General features: G+C 39.5%; 1 protein-coding gene across 8 annotated transcripts in view; it reads left to right on the forward strand.

Moving 5' to 3' along the window:
- Window positions 1–21555, forward strand: part of LOC119724836 (extracellular sulfatase Sulf-1-like) — an 80776-nt gene that overhangs the window by 32365 nt on the left and 26856 nt on the right. For 4 of the 8 annotated variants that reach the window (XM_038196093.1, XM_038196095.1, XM_038196096.1 and 1 more), the window contains exons 1-3: window positions 13773–14021; window positions 14776–15257; window positions 16348–16587. In XM_038196093.1, coding sequence (XP_038052021.1) covers window positions 15053–15257; window positions 16348–16587 — 445 coding nt within the window. In that variant the 5' untranslated portion in view covers window positions 13773–14021; window positions 14776–15052. Of the gene's footprint in view, window positions 1–13762; window positions 14026–14775; window positions 15258–16347; window positions 16588–21555 lie in introns of those variants that run through there. The other 4 variants (XM_038196091.1, XM_038196089.1, XM_038196092.1 and 1 more) reach the window with 4 other exon arrangements.

Raw genomic sequence — 21555 nt, forward strand, 5'->3', positions numbered from 1 at the left:
GTCAAAGTTCTGGGGTCAAAGTTCATGCGTCTGGTTGCCCTGGTAATTCACAATCAGTTTCTTTTTAGTTTACTCCTACCGGTATGGTACTCCAAATTCAAGTCGGTGGACTCAAACTGTAGACAAACCAAGCTTGACACATTGAACCTCCCCTTCGGTGAAAAAAATAAATTGCAGCTGCCAGGTAGTTTCCCAAGACTGCAAGAGGAACAATCCCGTAACGACCCCGCGACATGCCCAGTGTGCTCCTGGCAACCCCCCAGGGTTTGCACCAACTTTGCCGAGAGCCCCAAACAAGCCGACATCACCGCTGACGTGCATACAAATGCTGACCCAAAACGTCAGAAAGGTCTAGCAATGTACTTGACATCCTTACACATGTGTTCCCTAAGAGGGTTACAACCAGCGAGCAAATGCTGACTGAAGTTTCACATTTTAAAAAGATGGTTGCTGGCCTTAGAGGACCGGTCTAGCGTCCTTTTTCTACCTGTCTGACTGACTGACTCCCCGACTGACTAAACTGTCACTCGTGAGCTGGACAGTGCTATCATAGGATTACCCCATAACCAATTAACCCTCCTATGCAAACATACATTCTGTGCCAAGTAGTCCTTTCAGTTTCAGTCACAATCAATTCCCAGCCTTCATAAAGCAGGATTGACTGGCTGTGACTGTTCATGTTACACAGACACGGTACAGCTACTGGTACGGATGCTTTGACTGTGGGTGATTGATAAGCCAGCTGTGCCCCAAGTAGTCCTTTCAGTCAAAATCAATCAAGTGACTGTTTTCAACAGACCGAACTCCCAGCCTACCGGTACATAAAGCAGGATTGACTGGCTGTGGCTGTTCTGTAACTCGATACAGCTTTGCTTTGACTGCGGGTGATTGATAAGCCAGCTGTGCCCCAAGTAGTCCTTTTAGTCAAAATCAATCAAGTGACTGTTTTCAACAGTTAAGAACTCCCTCCTTACTGGTACATAAAGCAGGATTGACTGGCTGTGGCTGTTATGTAACTCAATACAGCTTTGCTTTGACTGTGGGTGATTGATAAGCCAGCTGTGCCCACAACTTGCCTGCTTTGTCTGTTCATGATCTGTTGACTGAGTTTGACTAGTCATAGTGCTTGCTTGACATGATCTGACTGCTGGTGACTAGCCTGTGGCCAAGTTCGGGCAAGGACCATTAGTCGACTAGTGGTTGATTTGTGACGTACCTTACGCCTGCGCACTGATAGCAACGTGCGAACGTCTGTAGTCAAATGCTGGTCAAAATATCATCGCAAAACTTCTGGATCCTGGCTCTCTGCTAGCATAAGGAATGCGCGCGGCTACTGGTTACCAGCGAAGCAACCAACCCCAGTAGGCTGGTTCCAAATAGTCGACTAGCGTTGTCAACCACCGTCGACTAGACAGAGTTCGGGCAAACGTTAGTTAATCATTGGTCAACTATAGTCCTTGCGCGAACTTGGCCTCAGTTGCAAGTATAGCAGGGGAAGTGGATGGACATGCATGTTGACTGTCTGTGACTGTTTAAATAGCAGGAGGTCATTGGGCTAAATCCATCCTGCTGTGTCTAGATGCACGAAACGACTTCCAGTGAATAGCCATTCGGAATCGATTGAATAGAATTTTGTGCACTCTGGACCAGCTTTAAATAGAAGTCTATCCTTGTCTTGTTTTACAGTAATTCAAACCTTCCTGTCTCCAAATTTATGGTGTTGACAACCGGGGTCTAAGCAACAGCTGTGCAACATTCATTGTTACCAAAGCAAAGTGACGAAATGTAGTTATTCCGAGTCGGTTGTTCTCTGGGGATTGACTGTGTTTTGCACTGTTACATGTGACAACTGCTGAAAGTTTGCATGTTTGCTAGGCACGCAAGTTGGCTAAACTGACACAATTTTGAAAACCATTGTGCACAAGGGTGCACTGCGCCAATTCAAGCCCCATTGAAAACCGTGTAAAATCAACAAAGTTTATTGGCCAAAATAACATGCAAGCCGACATCACTGGGGTTTCTTCTCAAACAATAATTTAATGATTGTCTTGTCTTTCATCCTTTCATTTCTTTTCAGTTTTGGGTAGACTAGCCAATTACATTTTTAAATTTTCACACCCAAACAAAATCACCTCCCGAAAAGTGATAGTTCCCGAGCCTGCATGTAGCCATTTTACAAGTGGCATCCTTCCACTTTTTCACGCAAATAAGACCCATTTTTGTACCGTAATTTTATCAAGCCTGCCCTTACATGGAAGCCCTAAAACAAGGGAGTTGATCCTTGGCTATATACACACAATACCACTGTTTTAAAAGCCAAACGGTCTCTGTTTTCAAAAGAAATTGTGGGAGCACTTTTTATGCTAATGAGCCCGTGTAGAAATTCTCACTTGAATTAGTGCACTGCACCCACAACCGTGGTACAACCACAGAGCAGCCATACAAAGACACACCAAACATTCTGGAAGAAAAAAATTAGAAAAATATTTCTCTAAGCTTGATACAGACACAAAAAAAGCTTTGTAGAATAGAAAAAATAGCCCCAGCTAAAATCCACACCGACCAAAGATCAGCATTGCCTTCTTTCTTTTTTTCAAATTTTTTTTTTGATGGGGGAAAAAAATCGACAAGACTGACAGGAACAGTTGCAGAAAGTAGCGAATATTTCTCCGACGGGACAAAAAAATCTGACTAGCTTTGTGCGTGAGTCGCTAAGACTTTAAATCCTACGATGACAAAGCCGTTTTACCCCCCTTTTTGTCTCCGCGACCTCCAGATTTTTGTTAATCTTGTGGGTGGTGCAGGTTGTTTGGAAGACAGGAGGAAGATTAGCTGTGCTCCATTGTTGGACAGGCCAAGTCTGGATAGAGGATCCTCTTTGTAACAACTGTTGCGAGTTACAAAATGTACATTGTACATGTATTACATTGACGGTTTGGGCATGGAGCTACATGTATGTGTATTATAGCTCCATGGTTTGCGGTATACAGGGACTAATTATGTCCTGTTTTCCCCTACTAAAGTAGTTGTCTCTCTTTAACCCTAGCTGCCCTGCACCTTCAAAATCCTCTTTGCCAAAATGGATGAATTTGGAGGATTGAGGTTATACATGGCAAAAGTGTGTTACTGATTTCGTAGGATGAAATTTGTCAAGGTCTTGGGCCAGACCTTGTGTTGTTTTTGCTCAGCCTTGCATATATAGGCCTTTATCCTCTGTACTACTCCAGGATGTCACTGGCCAAGCCTCAACATATTGACAGTCACTGCCGCAGGATTTTGCAGGATTCAGGCAGTGGTCACCCCTCCACGGGCCATATTCAAGAAATAATGGAGGAATTTGCAGGATTGAGGCTATATGCTATATAAATTTCCATGAGGCCAATTGGAGGATTTTGCAGGATTGAGGCTGCATCCTAGCAAAAGGCCTAGGGAGTTAGGGTAAAGGAAAAGAAATAAATATTTCATACTCTAGTTCCAGTGCATCTATCAGACAAGCACAGACTTGAAAACCCCCACAATAATCAGGGTTACTGACCACAATTCAGGTCACACAACCCCCCTCCATTTTCCTTCAAAGAAGATCCCTAATCCCTATAGAGGACAAAGCAAACACTTAGTATCATGGCTTAATCCTAATCCCATGAGAAGAGTCCCAGATTATCTCCGGTTCCTCTCCAAACTCTCAGTCCCTTCACACCCCCTTTCAAAAGACCAAGAGACCTTATAAATAACTACCCCATAAAAAAGTCCTCAGTACCTCAGTCTGTAGAGGTTCCATTCTTCAATGGGTTGTTAAGTGGGGCGTCTTGGGGTGAATCATTGGTGCAGTGTTTGACAAGAATAGATATCTTATACAAAGAACTCTTTGGGAGTATTAAGGTAAGGGCGAAGTAATGAAAAAAAACCCCTTATGCGCTTAACTTATTAAGGTGAATACATTGTAATACAATGTATACAGTCATGCCTTGTACCATGGAGCTATATAGCTCCATGCTTGTACTAGTATCTTCTCCATAGATTTTACATTTGTGCTGTATACATGTACTAGCCAAATTAAATGTGGCCAATTTACTGGACTACCTCCGTAAATAAAGGCCACACTTGGAACATGTGCCCAAAAATGTAGAACTTTGTCAAATTTTGAATTTTACATTTAGACTTTGTTTGTAGGTTATTTACGTTTTGGAAGCAGACTCGCCCTCTTTATAACGAAGGAAAAGAAGTCCTGCCTTTCTCAGACGTCTATTTTTCGTGTAATTTCCAGGTTCGTTTGCACACGTTTGCGTATCTACATGTAAATTCCAACATTGAAACGATCACGCGCGTGCTGGATTATTTATGCTATCAGTCATAGACTTGAGTCAAGGGGCACGTGGCAACCCGGACACGAAAAAAGATCACGCGAGTGCAGTGGCAGCTCACGGAGCCAACGAGCTGTGCCACCTGGGGGGTCTTTTTTTGTCCGGGTTGCCACGTTGCAAAGTTCTACATTTTCAGGTACCGTACAGGTACATGTTCCAAGTGTGGCCTTTATTTACAGAGATAGTCCAGTATTGGCCACATTTATGGGGCTATACGTGTGCATGTTCATAGCAAGCACAAGATGCATGCGCACAAATTTTTTTTTGGAGGTCATTTTTGCCTTCCAGAACAATTCGGCCAGGAACGAAACCTCAGTCCCTGTAACTTTTACATTTTGTATTTCAAGTCAATCTAGTCAGAAATTAACAGCACTTGGTTTTTTTTGTCTCTCAAGATTGAAAAATAGAAAAAATCCCGAATGAAAAAGTAAAGGGTCATTTGAAATCTATTTTTTTTTTTATTGAAAAAGATAATCTTCTACAGCGAGATTTGAACCTCTGACAGGAAAAATGTACCAGTGCACTACCAGTGAAGCCTTAAAACAACACTGACTTTCTCCCTAATTATTATAAAGAAGTACATTTTTGTAATTGGATATTTTATGTACCAGTCCATTTTTTTGAACTTAACTTTTTTCAGTTTCTTCCAAAATCGTTGGACAGGAAAAGAACAAAGAAAAAAATGTCAAACAATTCATTAGTTCAGCGCTAAATGGTCCTTAAAGCAGTCCAACGATTTCTTGCGGACACCCTGAGGCCAGATTTTGAGCTTGAAAAAAGTAAATTATTTCAGATCAAAACAACTATTTTTGTTTGTTACATATTTGTTTTCCAACAAGATGCTTAGATTTTGCAATCTTTTACTCTTTACTCTTTAGTTTGTTATTTGATGCTGTTTTTTTTTTTTTAGCATAAGGACCTTTTGCATGAATTTTCCAAAAGTACCTTTTAGAACTGAGACGACAAATTAATGTCATTTCAGTCTTTATTTTTCAGCCTTCGTGGATGCTATAAATAAATTTCTAACTCTCATAAAAAAAACGTCGAGAACCGTGTTTATACAAACTTTTGACCAGTTGCAAGATTGATGGCCTAGGATATCCAGTATTGAACTACTCCAGAAAATATACACAAACATTTGGAGCGATAATAAATTTATTAGTTCGGTAAGGACATGTGTGTACTGTCTAAATAAATTCTAAGAAATTAAAATAAAGAAATTCCTTGTCAAGTTTTCAACTTTTGATGACCTTCCTTTTCCTGTCATAAACCACAGAGTGTTGGTCTCTTTGTATTTTTTGGGGGGCTGGGTCGAAGAGTTGAGTTGAATGACCTGTGAGAAATTCAACCACTATTCCCCAAAGAATGCACGAATGGCTCGCTTGGTCAAAGTTCAAAGTTCATATGTCAAGATGCAAAATACTGTTCATTGTCTAAAAGTGTAAGGGTGCACACCGGTAAATCGATCCGCCAAGCTCATGAATAAAAGTTATACCCTCAAAATATTCTATATTAGAGAGTTCTGAGCGCCGTAAAATTGGGAAATTGAAGAGATATGGTAATGAACCTCTGGCCTGGACTTGGGGCTTCCAATTCTGAGCATTTTGGATGCTATTGGGCTCGAAAGTGGCGCTATTTTGCCATGTTGTGGAGGGATCGTTTTTCAAGATGGCTACTTTTCCGCTTTGGGGAAAATAGGGGTCGTCTTCTTTGGGCGAAAATATCTCGAAAAGTCAATGGTCAACCCACCAAAAATTGAAAAGAAAACGAAAGATGACATGTTGATTATCATTTTTCTGTGTAGCTTGAATAAAGGTGAGAGTTTTTAGTATTTTTAAAAGAATTTTGAAGTATGGGCATTTAGCACTAGTGTCTAAGGGAGTTTATTTGCAGGTTCATGCATCCGTAAGGGTTGTGGCGCAGACAAAGATAATTAGTTTGTGTGGTAAGGGCATGGGTTGAGGAGGGGCGGGGCTTAAATTTACTTTTGGAAGTGGGGGCTAATCAAATCTGGCAATTTTTTCATTGAAATTGGAATTTTAAGTTTAGTTAGGCTGTTTAGTGTTTAGAAATGGGGGAGAGGTACCCTTAGGAGAGGAGACACATTATTTTGATCTTCGATTCCTGAGAACATTTGGGTATATACATACCCCACAAAATTAATTTGGCAGAATAATATTTGAAAGAAATAACTTTTACACTGTATTTTGAACACAGATACATGTACGGTACATGTATATAATGATGCATTGAATCCTATGGAATTTCTAGGAGCGGTTTTCTGAAGTTGACAATCTGATATCATCGTCATAAAACACAAATTCCTGACGTGTTCATATCTCCTGACTGGAGATAAGAAATTGCATGGACAAACTATCAAAGTCTTCAAATCGTAATTTACACCGGAGTGTGTCCGCGTGTATCACCGTCGACAAGTTTATGTCCTGCGAATGACTTGATCCCTGTTTGGTGTTCCGGTGCCCACGAAGGAATACAAAAATATGATTTATCTATCGCAAGGCTGTTTTCAAAATTTTGACGACTCTAAAAAATATGCACAGCTGTGATGGTAGTCAAGTATTTGGTACATGAGTTTACATTCCAAACGGCTGGTTGTGATGAATTTAACATTGCTACACATGTCCGTCTGGCACCCGCGCTTCAATTACCATTAATTGGCTGTTGATTATGGTGAAGGGCAGGGCACGTGATTGGAGTACCAGTCTAGTCACGGAATGTTTACATTATAGGCCAATTGTGAAACCATTGGTGTTTTGCACAAAGCTGGTACATGTATGTTTCCGCCATTAGTGGGACCTCCACGTGCGCACACTTGATGCTGTATCAAGATCATTGATGTACTCCGTGTGTGAACTGCACGTGAGCTCCGTAGGCAGGACATGTTATGTGTGTGCACTGGTTTAAAGGGAAGATACAACATTTGCAAACATCAAAAAACGAAATGATCAAATTATCACGAAATATCTTACTGAATTGTTAGGGATTGACAGTCTAAAGCATCCTGTAAAGTTGTGGCTCCTGGTGTGCTGACATTTTCAAGAATAACTGTATTTTTCCAATGCTGGTCGGCCGACCAGCGTTGGAGAAAACAGGCTTTTTTTCAAAAAGTGCTCCTAATTTTTCATATTTAGTTCGTCCGCATTTTCTTTGCAATTGATTACACACCTGTGAAGACTACAAGCCTGCTAGACTGATTCTCTGATATTACAATTCCCCAAAGTCTATAAATTGCTCCGTTCATCTTAAGTGGGGTCAGGGAACCAGACTACAAGAATATGATTGGTTTTTCCAGCATCTACGAACCCAAAACGTGGGACAAGTCAGTGTGGCAATATTTGCTATAACATGCTAATCCTCTAATTCATTTATTTCTGAAAATTGCAGCAAAAGCAGATGTTGTACATTCCCTTTAACATCGCATGGCGCAAAGTTAGCTCACTTCAAGGCCTGATGCAATGTAATTTTTTTTAAGCAATTATTGAAAATGCATCTTTGTGTCTCGTTTAACCTTATTTCTTGTTTTCGTTTTGCCTTTTTCAAGTGGCTGATCAGCCGACCAACGTTGGAAAAACTGGCTTTTTTTTCAAATACTGCCCCCAATTTACCATATTTAGTCTGCATTTTGTTTGCAACTGATTACACACTGATATAGACTGGTTTCCTGACCTTACAATTCCCCGACGTCTATAAATTGCTTCGTTTCATCTTAAGAACAGTCAGGGAACCAGAGGTTTTCTTGGTTTTCCAGCAGCTAGGAACACAAAACTTCAAACAAGTCTGTGTAACAATATTTGCTATAAAATGGTACTGACCCCAGAATCCATCCATTTCTGAAAATTACAGGGTGAGTCCAAAAAAACCAAACCCAAATGTCGGGACTATTGTTTTATTGAAGTTCTGCATGTACATGGTGTAGCACTTTCAAAATCTAGGATATGAAAGCCCAATTCGTAAGCTTTCTTTTAGTACAAGAATCATTCAAATCACTCTTGTACTTTTCAAGTTACGGAATTTTAAACACAACCACCATTTAAAGGTTCTGTCCACGGATCACAAAAAAAGGTGTGCGTTCTTTCAGCATTACGAAAACAATTCACACACATCCCTTTGTGATTTGTTTTCGTTTTGCTGAAAGAACACTTCCTGTTTTGAGATCCATGGACAGAACTTTAAAACAGTGGTTGTGTTTAAAAGTCCGTTACTTGAAAAGCACATGAGTGATTTAAATGATTCTTGTACTAAAGGAGGCTTATGAATTGAGCTTTCATATCCTAGATTTTGAAAGTGCTACATGTACATTTAGAACTTAATTCACTAAAACAATGGTCCTGACATTTGGGTTTCGGTTTTTTTACTCACCCTGTACCGGTACTAACCCTTCAAATCCATCCAATTCTGAAAATTACAGCAAAATCAAATGTTGTACTCCCTTCAATTTAAGAAAATTCATCTCAAAGACCGTTTACAATTTAAGAAAATTCATCTCAAAGACCATTTAATTTTCATCTTACATACTAAGATGTGCACAAAAAGCTGAAATGTCTTTTCGCAAGCATGGCACAAGCACTAGTCGCACGGCAGCAATTTTCTTCAAGAGCCCATCTACTTGACCGTCGCCTCGCACTTTGTAACTTTCAAGGAGGCAGACATACAGTCACATGCTTAACATTCTGTTTCTACCACATCATCCATTGCATGAGGATTATGATTGAAGGACAGTGCTTTCAACACCTGCTTAAACTCACTGGTAATGAATTAAAGGGATGAGCAGGAACAAGGGGGATTAGTGGAGGAAGGGAAAGACATCTTCATCCAGGCTTTCAAGGATAAAGGGAAAATGAGTCATGGATTAATGGTTAGGTCATACAGGAAGGGAATATTTGCTCAAGGATTAACACAGCGCTGGAAAGACAATTAAGTAATGTTAACCCTAACCGCCCTGAATCCTTCACAATCCTCTTTGCCAATGTGGAGGAATTTGGAGGATTGAGGTTACATGGCAAAAGTGCATTTTGTTGTAGGATGCACTTTGTCAAGGTCTTAATTGGGCCGGACCTTGTGTTGTTTTTGCTCAGCCATGCATAAATATAGGCCTGGATTATGCTTGAAATCCTTGCAATCAGACCACTTTTCTGCAGCCGTGATCGGCGCAATTTGGTCTCTACCCTCACAGTCACAGGTACCCATTTAAATACTCCTGGGTGGAGAGAAGTAATTGAAGTAAAGTGTCTTGCCCAACGGCACAAGCACCATGTTCCCAACAGGTTAGTCTCTTCCTCCAGGCTACTTTGTGCATTCTCACATGCAGACAGTTGTTCACCGAGATTACATGTACAGTACATGTAGGCCTACTTACCGGTACTGATCAAAATCTGAAAATCAAACCACTACATTAATTATAAATAGAAAATTGGCTTCCGGGCTTGTTAGTAACTGAATTGTTACAAACAAAACTATTTTTGCCTTCAAAATTTACCACAAAACTTATTTTCCAAGATGCTGACTTTTCTTATTCTCTTCTTCAAAAAAACCCTAACAATTTGTTTCTTCTACCCAAATTATCCAACTTTCTCCAAAACTTTTTTTTTAGTCCCCCAAGTTTGCGGATAGGGTTAGGTGGGGTACACTGGTCCAAATTTGAACAATTTCCGGTCGCGGCTGCCTCTGGAAATTGGAAAATTGACAGGTAACTTTCCAAATTGTGTTAGGAAATTGGTAGTCATTGTTAATTTTTTTTTTATTTGCTGTGGTTGTAGAGATTTCCTGTATAGACTGTAAATTCAATACAACTGTTCATGTTAACCACAAGAAAGAATTTTGTAAATGCCAAATCCGACAAAATGCAGTAGAAGGCTATGATGTCACTTGATTGTAGCAAAAGATTTGGTTAATTATTTTAAGATTTTTAGTTAGTTAGCCCTCCGATGCAAACATACATTCTGCGCAAAGTTGTCCTTTCAGTCAGAATCAGCCAAGTGACCATTTTTAGCGGTTGAGTGCTCCCAGCCTACATAAAGCAAGATTGACTGGCTGTGACTGTTTATGTAACTTGGTAACAGCTGTGCTTTGACTGTAGGTGATGGATAAGACAACTGTGCCTACCACTAGCCTGCTTTTGTCTGTTGGCTGAATTTGACTAGTCACAGTGCTTGCTAGAAATACAATCTGACTGCTGGTGACTAGCCTGTACAAAAGACATGGCAGGGAAGAGGATTGATATTTTTTGTGACTGTCTGTGGCTGTACAGACAGCAGGACGGTTTAGATTCCGGTACTTTTAAAGGGAATAAACAACATTTGCAAACATCGAAAAATAAAACTACCAAGTTTTTACGAAATACCTTACTAGGATGTTGTTAAATGACAGTCTCAAGCATCTTGTAAAATTATGGCACCTGGTGTGAAGTCATTTTCAAGAAAATGGTATTTTTGTAAACATTTCCAACGGTGGTCGGCCGACCAGCATTGGAAAAACCTAACTATTTTTCAACTACTGCTCCAAATTTACCATTTTTTTCAGTCCAAATTTTGTTTGTTATTGGTTACATGTTCATGAACGGGTGCAGGCCAGCTAGACTGGTTCCCTTACATGTACCTTACAATTTTCCATCATCTATAAATTGATCCATTTTATCTTTTGTGGAGTCAGGGAACCATACTACTTGAACATTTTTGTTTTTCTTGGTTTTTCCAACCTTTTCGAACACCAAACTTCAAAAATGTCAGTGTAACAATATTTAATCTATTATACTAACCTCTCAAATAGTTCGTTTCTGAAAATTACAGCAAAAGCCAATGATGTACATTCCCTTTAAATACTACAGCCAACGAAGCAAATTTGAAAGTATTGGGCATTTTTATCCACACTTGTACCTCGACTCTGTAATCAATTTGGTCCAAGGCGATTTTGATCAGTCCGTCCACCCCAGGCTGCTACGGAAATCGTAAACCCGTTGCACTTTATGAACACTGACCAGGTGTTCACGCACTCCGGGCCCCCAAAAAAAAATCCCGCTGTCGGGGGTTCGACAGGTAGAATTTAACCAAATCTGATCATAATTGCCCGGAAAAATCCTTAAATCACCTCACTTCCCGTCTCAAATTCAATCCCTGCTTGAAAAAACACCCTCCGGGCGAATTTCTAAATGTCTTTTTTTCGACGGCAGGCCAAAAAAAAAATCAGATTAGTTTTAGAACAGGGATAAAAATTCCGGGGTTTTTATATACGCTGTGTTTTCGTTATTGTAAGGATTAAAGCTGGTGTGTTTATTTTGCAAGCATTTAATCTGTGTTTGTTTTCTTTGTTTGGGTTTAATACTCAAAAATATGGATTTGAAAAATTGCAATCTCTCTGTACTGGGAAGTGTGAATAATAAGCAAAATGTGAAGGACTTTTAAGGGTAAAATAGAGTATCTCTTTTTAGGAATAACAGTTATTATTTTGTAGTAGAGTTTAGTAAGGCCAAAAAAAATTAAAATAGTTCTGCTTCCGGTTTCCCTACCTACCCTATTCTGACAGGCTCTACCCTAATTTTTGTTATGGAAAAAATGAGAAAAAAACACCCAAAACCCTCAATTACTACCTTTTAGCCGTGACAACACGCAGACGCCTCCATATGATCATACACACACACAATTGCCAAAAAAAAAATTCCCTACCTACCTACCCTATTTTCAAATGCCATGTAATCGGAAGCAGAACTAATGTTGCCGAATATTACAACATTTGCTTTTGCTGTAATTTCCAGAAATGGATGGATATGGGAGTTAGTTGTTTATAGCAAATGTTGATACACTGGCCCGTTTATATTATATTTATGTGTTCATAAATGCTGGGAAACCAAGAAGAAAATGCTGTCCTCGTAGTCTGGTTTCCCGACCCTACTTCAGACGAAATGGAACAGTTTAGAGATTGTCAGGTCAGGGAATCAGAGTAAAAGGCTTGTACCGGTAGCTGTTCATGGATGTGTAACCGATTGCAAACAAAATGTGGCCTAACTACATGTACATTGGTCAAGTGGGCGCAATATTAACCAAAAAAGTCAGTTTTTTCCAACAAGGTCAGCCGACCATCGTTGGAAATTGAAAAATTCCACTTTTCTTTGAAATGGCAGCATACCTGGTATCGTGATTTCACGGGATGCTATCATTCACTAAGAGTCCAGTAAGGTATTTCATAATAATTTGGTACTTTTGTTTTTTTGATGTTTGCAAATGTTGTTTATTGCCTTTAATACACTTAATTCGTTTTCAATACACATGTAGAAAATGATTTAAAAGTATGTTATGATTCAGTCATGATTGTGTACTGTGTACGTGATACGTATACAACACAGAATATTACATCTGTTTTCTTCATTTCGTGACAATTTTGACAAGCAGTGACAAAATCTGCGTAGGAGTTGAACGATAAAAAATATTTCTTTCACAATTTTCTCGTTCATGGACCATACAGATTCGAAGTGAAGAACTACAATATGAGAAAGATGGGAAAATGAACAAAATTGAACGACAACAAACGCCCCCATAGTTTGTGAAATAGCCAAAAATGGTTACCAAAAATGACCAGTGTAGCGAAAACATGTGCACAGTGTGGAGTTACATGTACATTAAAGGGATGATGCATGTACATCTGTCTAGCTAATCACTGAGAAAAATCAATGAGGATTAAAACCAAGATAAACTTCTTACATTCCCCTTTAAACACCCCAGAGTACCTTTTAAAAAATCTCACAGTTTATCCATCAAAAGAACTTGTAATGACCTGAAGCTTAATCCACAACCCAAAGTGCTCATCAATATTCATGAGGTGCTTAAGTCCAACCACTAAAGGACAAAGAGTCATTCTTGAGGTTTTAGTCATGCATATTCATGAGTATGGTCCAGACAGGAAATTGCATGTGCTCAAAAGTTGTTCACAAATATTCATGAGCTACTGAAGTCCAACCAATAAATGGCCCTCTTTCAAATCATGTCATTCTTGATGTTTCACCAATGCATATTCATGAAGTTGTGGTCCAAACAGGTATGCAAGAACTTCAAACCTCTTGCCAAGAAGTTTATCATCAATATTCATGAGATACATTGTACCTACTTAGTCCAACCATAGAGCAAGAACCCATGGTCCAACTTTGGAGTTTCCTGCCTCCATGGTCCAACCAATAAGTGGCCTCATCACCTCATCCCTGAGCTTTTAGTCTTGCATATTCAGGCAACTTAAGCCCAAGCAATAAATATCCCCCAGCCTTATCAGCTCATTCATGAGGTTTCATCATGCATATTCATGAAGTTGTGGTCCAGACAGGAAATGGCCTGTGCACATTGTTTGATGCTGCATTGTGTGGGTTTATTTTCAACACACACCTTCATAAGCCAGTCACTGTTTGTTTACTTGATGGACAACTGGTGGGTTGGAGATAATAGGCCCACACAGCTGTGCTGGTATTGTACAGCCATCGCTAGCACATCTAACCACACACTCACAGACAGACATTCCTCAAGTTGGTGGTGGTAGGGCATAAAGTTGGCTAGATGACCAAGGTACATGTGTATTACCTGTTCGCGATTACTGGTGACCAGAAGTTGAGTTTATCGGGGCAGTGTGGCCGCTTTTGTGGACTCGTGTCTAGACGGAGCATTGGTAGGTCAGATTCTGATTGTAGATTTTTGATTCGGAGGGATTAGTGATGACGGTTGATTTGGTGATGTTGGGCCGTTGATATGTGATTGCTGTGATGTATGCTACACTGTGTGGAAAGAATGTTGCAACCTGATGCTACTTCAGCGGCTGTGTACAAAGTCTATGGAGAGTCAAGACAATTTTCGAAGTATTTCCTAACAAAATTGGAAATATTTCTCAGTCCCAGATTCATGTCTTATTGTCATTTTTGCAATGACTGACCTTCATTGAGATGATATATGACGAAAAAAGCAGCGTCAGGTTGCAACATTCTTTCCCATTGTGTAAACATGAATTGTATTGTATTTTAGGAAGTTACTGCACAATTTTTTTTTCTACAAAAAATTGTTGACAGTCATGAATGTACGGACATGTACATGATGTCGATCAGATGACGTTGTAAAAATCATGTACATTTTTACCATTGAAGTGATGTTTGTGTATCCGTTTTCAGAGATCTTAATCTATTTTTCTCCTAAGCAGGTTTTTAAAAATAATTTTTATAAAACTTAAAACTGTTAGATTTTTATCACATCTTTTGTTTATCCTTGCTCCATGGTACAAGAATTAAGTTAATCTTTCTTGAATTTACCCTCAGTTCATTCCGCTGTTGGAAAAGTGGTTTCAACTTTTTTTGTGAATGAATCTCATAAAAAAATGGCTGTGAATTTCAGAAACAAATTGAACGCCTCTTTTTTTCCCCTTTGTATTACAGGACCATAAATGAGACTTTAAATCGACTTGGCCAACAACAGTAGGACTGTCGCCAACTTGGAATACTTGTGCTCCGATCGTCATAGTCTCGCTCCAGCTGAACCGCCCCATGCTGGTATCCTGTAGGTTGACATTGCAGTAGAGCATATGACGTCACCGGTCTCCATGTGCGTGCCGCACTGACCAACCTTCACCTTGGTTGCAGGCAGCCAGAAACTCCGACCGACCGACACCCCATCGTTCGTGCTCCCGCCTGCAGGGCAAAAACTCTCGACAACATGCTTCACAAACACAGACCCACACTTTACATTTTACTGTACGTGACGTTACTATTATGGCTCACAAACTGTGTCGGAGCTGGAAGGACTGGCCGCAGAGGTCAAGGGTCACCGAGGTCACAACCCCAGCCTCGCCCCAGATACTGGAAAAGCAGAAAGCCAAATATAGTACTCATCTTAACGGATGATCAAGATTTACTATTAGGTGAGTTTCACAAATTTTAAAAAAAAAAGTTGTAGTTTTTTGGGGGGGGATTCAGTGTGTAGTTTCCAGAATACATGCATTTAAAGGAGCGAGTCAGTCTGTAGTTTCCAGAATACATGCATTTAAAGGAGCTATAAACAGAGATAAACAACATCAACAGAAATTGTTTATTCAAACAGGATTCAAACTGTATGAAAGTAGAAGTAAAATGTCCTAGAACCATGGAAGAATTTTTTTTTTAAATTCAAGACAATAATACATTTAAAAAATTTATGTTCAACACTCCTCAGACTTAAAGGGAAAATACAACATTTGCAAACATCAAAAAATAAAACTACCAAATCATTTTGAAATACCTTGCTGGACTGTTAGTGAATGACAGTGTAAAGCATCCTGTAAAATCATGGCACCTGGTATACTGTCATTTTCAAGAAAAGTGGTATTTTTGTATCAAAAACTGGATTTTTTTCAAATACTGGCCCCAATTGACCATCGCACTTGTTTGCAATCGATTACACACCTATGAACGGGTACAAGCCAGCTGGACTGGTTCCCTGACCTTACAATTCCCCAATGTATGTAAACTGCTCTGTTTCTTCTTAAATGGAGTCAGGGAACCAGACTACAGGAAAATGATTGTTTTTCTTGGTTTTTATAGCATTTTCGAACCCAAAACCTCAAAAAAGTCAGTGTACATGTAACTACATTTGCTATATATTTCCAACCCCCCAATTCCATCCATTTCTGAAAATTACAGCAAAAGCAAATGATGTATATTCCCTTTAATTACATGTATAAGGTTGAACAAAAAAAAATTGACTGAAGTGGGGTTTGTACCTCCAAACTCCAGATTGTCATTCCAGTGGTCTACCAACTGAGCTATCCAGCCCTATTGTCCGTGTCCCTGTTCAAGGGGCGTTAGTCAGAAGCCATAAACCTGTAAATGCCATGTAGCCAGGGATCACGCCCAAAGTCACGATGCTAGCAACATTAGCAATGCCGCAAACCTGGGAAATAAATAGCAAATGGGGATCAATCGGAAAGTAGGCGGCTTTTTTCAAATTTTTAATTTCGTTTTCTCTTTTTGAAGGTTCCATGAGTGCAATGAACAAAACCCGGACAGTCCTAGGCGACAACGGGGCGAATTTCATCAACGCGTTCGTCACGACGCCTATCTGTTGTCCCTCGCGCAGCAGCATCCTGACGGGCCAGTACGTGCACAATCACCACGTCTACTCCAACACGGAGGACTGCGGGTCCGCGGACTGGCGGAACGGGCCCGAGAGACGCTCCTTCGCTGCATATCTGAGGAGCGTGGATTATAGAACAGGTGAGGTTACCGATTTGGGGCATGGGTACCGGGAGAATCGAAACAGCGATTGTATGCTAAATAAATTCACACACTAGTTAGCAAACTTTATGAACAAATTTCAAAATTCTACACTTACAACAGTAGATTTGATTTCAAAACACATGTTATACATCGTTGCATTGTCAAAGTTGATTTCCCAGTTCAAATAAAATAAAAACCCTGCCAAATCTTTCAAAAATAGTCCAGTTGGATTGTTAAAGGGAATGTACAACATTTGCTTTTGCTGTAATTTTCAGAAATAAATGGATTTGGACGAGTAGTATGTTATAGCAAATATTGTTACATTGGCTTGTTTCATGTTTTTGGGTTCCTAGATGCTGGAAAAACAAAGAAAACCAATCATGTTCTTGTAGTCTGGTTCCCCGACCCCACTTAAGATGAAACGGAGCAATTTATTGACTTTGGGGAATTGTAAGGTCAGAGAATCAGTTTAGCAGGCATGTACCCCCTCACAGGTGTGTAATCAATTGCAAAGCCAATGCGGAATAATTAAATATGAAAAACAAGGAGCGAGTTTTGAAAAAAAGCCAGTTTTCTTCAACGCTGGTCGGCCGACCAGCGTTGGAAATTGATACCAAAATACCACTTTCCTTTAAAATGACAGCACACAAGGTGCCATGAAATTACAGGAAGCTTTAGACTGTCATTCCCTAACAATGATAACTCATTCATTTTGTTTTTTGATGTTTGCAAATGTTGTATCTTCCCTTTAAATATTGAATTAAGGTTAGGGATAATGCAAATTTAATGTAGTTTACAGTGACTGTACATGTTTGGTCAATGTCCCAGCTGAAAAGACGCTTTGCAATATGGATGCTGTTAGCTACCAATAAACAGGATGTGGCATGTGGTGAAAAACCACCAGAATCATTTCTGAGAATGCCTTTTAAATGGATATTTGATAACCCAGTTTCTGTACAAACTTTGAAGAAAACCAGAAAAAAAGGAAAAACAGAAAAAAAAGTTTTTATGAAGGCTCTGGGAATTTTCAGTAATCGATATATCGGAAATCCGACATTGAGAATTTCAATATAGATCGATTATACAATGTAAAAGTTAGACATTAAAGGCGACACTTTGATTAAGAAAAAATTTACCACGTAAAAGTTAAAGACATTAAAGATGACACTTTGAATAAAAAAAAAAATCTGAAGTCCCAATTTTCCACGCTTTCTCTGGAGCATGTTGCTCAGACTTTTTAAAACAAATCTTTGCACTGACAGTTTGTCCAGAACGGGCGGGCGTTTTCTTTTTAGGTTTTACATTGGGGAGACCGCAATTAGCATTTCCCGATGTTTTTATTTTGAGTCACAAGCTCAAGTTGCCGCTGACTTTTATTTCATTATACAGCAAATGTTAAACACCATGTAAAAGCACAAAGGGAAGATTTATTTTGACAATAATCTGATAATGCATTCCTGAATATTGAAAATTTGATAGTTACATTGCAGATGTGATTATATAATAACTATTGGCGATATCGATATCAAAATAATATCGAATAATCGGGTAATATCGATATATCGATGGTGCTTACTTTGTTGAAAATCTCAAGGCATATGGAGTGTTGCTAATCACGTCACAAGTCGATACATTTTATTTTTATGAGTGCATGGAACATTCCTCCGAACCTTTAAAACTCTGCATTTGGTCGAAAACAGCGGGGGTCCAAGTTGCAGAACGTGACATTTCAGTGACATTTTGTGGCTGTTCTTAGCATCAAGTTAAGAAACATTTTTCTGCCCCTGACTGATGATTTTTTTTCCCCCTCGAAACATCCAGTTGGCACACACGTCAAAAAAACAACATCCAATTTCCCGGAGGTTGGCAGGCGGACGCGTTTTAATTGACCGCAAAATGGAAAAGGGAAATGCGATTGTTTCGCCTCGTGTAGGGAGTTAATAACATTTCCGTGTGGGAAAAAGGTGACGCAGTCTTTGAGTTTTATTCTAGGAGATTTGTGATAGTTTTGTAGGTTTGATTGTTGAACTGTCTTGTGTGGTTTAAATACCACTTGCCGTACATAGTCAATGGTTGAATATTAAGCCTAACTCTCTAGGCATTTTTGCTAGGATGCAACCTCGATCCTGCAGAATCCTCCAACTGCCTCCATGTAGAAATTACAGACAGCTTCAATCCTCTAAAATCCTCCGTTATTTCTTGAATGTGGTCCTTGGAGGGGTGACCACTGCCTCAATCCTGCAAAATCCTCCAGCAATCACTGTCAATATGTTGAGGGAGAGCCAGTGACATCCTGGAGCAGTGCAGAGGATTTCAAGTATAATCTAGGCCTAAATTTAGGCACGGCTGAGCATAAACAACACAAGGTCCGGCCTATTAAAGACCTTGACACAGTGCATCCTCCAAAATCAGCCAAACATTTTTGTCATGTAGCCTCAATCCTGCAAAATCCTCCATTATGCAAAGAGGATTTTGGGAGGATTTGGGAAGGTTATGGTTAACAGATGTTAGGCCAAATATGGAGACATTTTAGATTCATTTGGATTGGAGAGCAAGTGTTGGCTACATGTTCGTGTCACACGTCAAATTTTGGAAAACTGATCTGTTCCATTTTTGTGTGTGGATTGGCTGTCTCAAAAATCAGAATAAAGTTGCCGCCAAAAAAAACTTGTGAGTTGAAAAAAGATTACAGTGAAATTACAGCTCCAAACAATGTGCATTCAGCCATATTTAATTTTGTGCTACAGTCACAGATTTCGTTTTCTTCCTGTAGTAATTTTTAAGTGGTCTCTCAGGCTTTTGCAAATGGCTCAATATCAGCTGTATGAAAAGTTGTGACTTTAATAATATTTTGGAGTTGTATGAAAATTGGACTGATGTCAATTGTACAATTGTATGAAGTATTGTACCTACTGCACAATTTGTCACACTTCCGGTGAAAGGAAAGGGATTTTAGATGGTACAAAGGAAAAACAGATAAATGTCAGCTTTACTATTTTGGTTTTTGAAAACATCTTTTATTGATTCAGAGAACTCTTTTGATGGCTGGCCGTGCGTGTCCTTATTGCAGTTCATGCAAAGGTCATTCATGTATTTGCAGTATGGAAGGCACGTGCGTCGCTCGGAGGGAGGAATAAAAATTCCACCTTGGCTGGTTCCCAACCTCAAAAGCCTGCCTTGTTATCACCAAGGGCAGAGTACCGAGGGGGGAATGTTGCATGCTGGGGTGTTATTGCCTACTCGTCATTTATCCAGTTAATTGGAATCTTGGCTGGTCTACCCCCCCCCCCCCTCCCCGAAGTCAACCTTCAGAAAACACCTCAATTTAAATCTGATGGAGCACTCAAAATTTGCCATCGGTTCGCCAAACGATTGTTCTTCGCTTGTGATTTTGAACACGAAGTCGAAGGCTCTGAAAATCTGCAAATTGTGAGATTTTTCAAGTACTTTTGACAAATAGCTGGAACAAAGTCTCTCCTTTTAAGTTGACCGATTTCGTTTATGAATACGACATTTCAAAACCTGTTCAGTCATAACTTTCCAACTCCAGTTTATTTCAAGCTTAGTCTGTGACTTCGTAGTCTGGAAGAATAGGCCTTGAAAAGGAAGGTTTTGAAATCCAAGCTTGATAAAAAAAAATTCCAAGAAACGGGATCTGCTTTTCCAATTGGTTCAGATCTGCTTTCGGGAAAGAAATTGAGAAGTTGGCTTTGTGCCACCGCCCATCTCAGGGACAGACGGTGTTTGTTTGGAGAACCTTGGTAGTGCGCAACTCATCTTGTGCCACTTCTGAGGATAGGGTGATGACTTTCCAACACACTTCTAGTTTGTTGTGGGGGGGGGGGGGTTGAAGAGAGGGTTGTTTTGTTTTAATCTCGGATCTTGATATATATTGAGGTGAGGATTGAAGACTTGGCTGATTGTTTTTATTGGTCGGTTCGGGTCGTCTTCCTCTACGCTTCGCTTCGTAAACAATGCTTGAGTCGCCTGCTGGGAGAAATATATTGGTCTCATGGTTTTGTTTCGGGGTGGGGGTTTGTGGGTGGGGGTAAGGGGGGTGGGTAGAAGCTTTTTTATTCCTCCATCAGCTAACCAACGAATGCCTTACACTCGCCTCAGTCTTGCGTCCCAGAGTCGTATCGAACGAAAATATTCGAAAGATTTGAATCAAGTTCATGAAAAGTTCAGTGTTGGAAACAGTAAGTAGTATAACCACATGTACACGTGTAGAAAGATGGTCTGTTGGAGTTGTTCAGAACTCCTGAGTCTAGTCAATGGAAAATTAAAACATTAAAGTTCGCCTGTCTGAAACTAAAGTCCATTTGGGTCGACGTGAGTTGCGCCTAATACTACAGGGTGAGTAAAAAAAGCAGAACAAAACCCCCAAAAATGTATTTATATTTAAAAAAAATATGTAGCACCAAAAATAATAATGATTGGAAAGCCAATTTCATAAGCTACCTTTAGATGAAAAAATAACTGAAATTGCTCAATCCGTTCAAAGAATATTACCATTTAAACGCAATGACCCTAAAACCTCTTTGGTCCAAGGAATTTGTTGTGTATTCTGACTGTTTGGAACAACAAAGAAAATGACACAGAATACTTGTTTCAACAACTGTCAACAAGTGTAGTACACAATATCTTTATTAACAACCTTGGTTAGGCAAACAATATGATTTGAAAAATACCCTTTTTTTTAAAGGACGGGCCTGCAAAATGACTTTGTTGAATATTTTTAACTTTTAAACTGAGGTTTTAACGCTGGTGATGTTTGAAGACCATTGTGATGATGATTCTTGAAATCGTATTTTTGGACAAAAGAGGTTTTAGGGTTATTGTGTTTAAATGGTGATATTCTTTCAACGGATTGAGCAATTTCAGTAATTTTTTTCACCTAGAAGAAGCTTGTGAAAATGGCTTCCAGTCATTATCATTTTTGGTGCTACATATTTTTTTTAATAT

This window comes from Patiria miniata, unplaced genomic scaffold (genome assembly GCF_015706575.1).
Source record: "Patiria miniata isolate m_02_andy unplaced genomic scaffold, ASM1570657v1 HiC_scaffold_18, whole genome shotgun sequence".
Lineage (NCBI taxonomy): Eukaryota > Metazoa > Echinodermata > Asteroidea > Valvatida > Asterinidae > Patiria > Patiria miniata.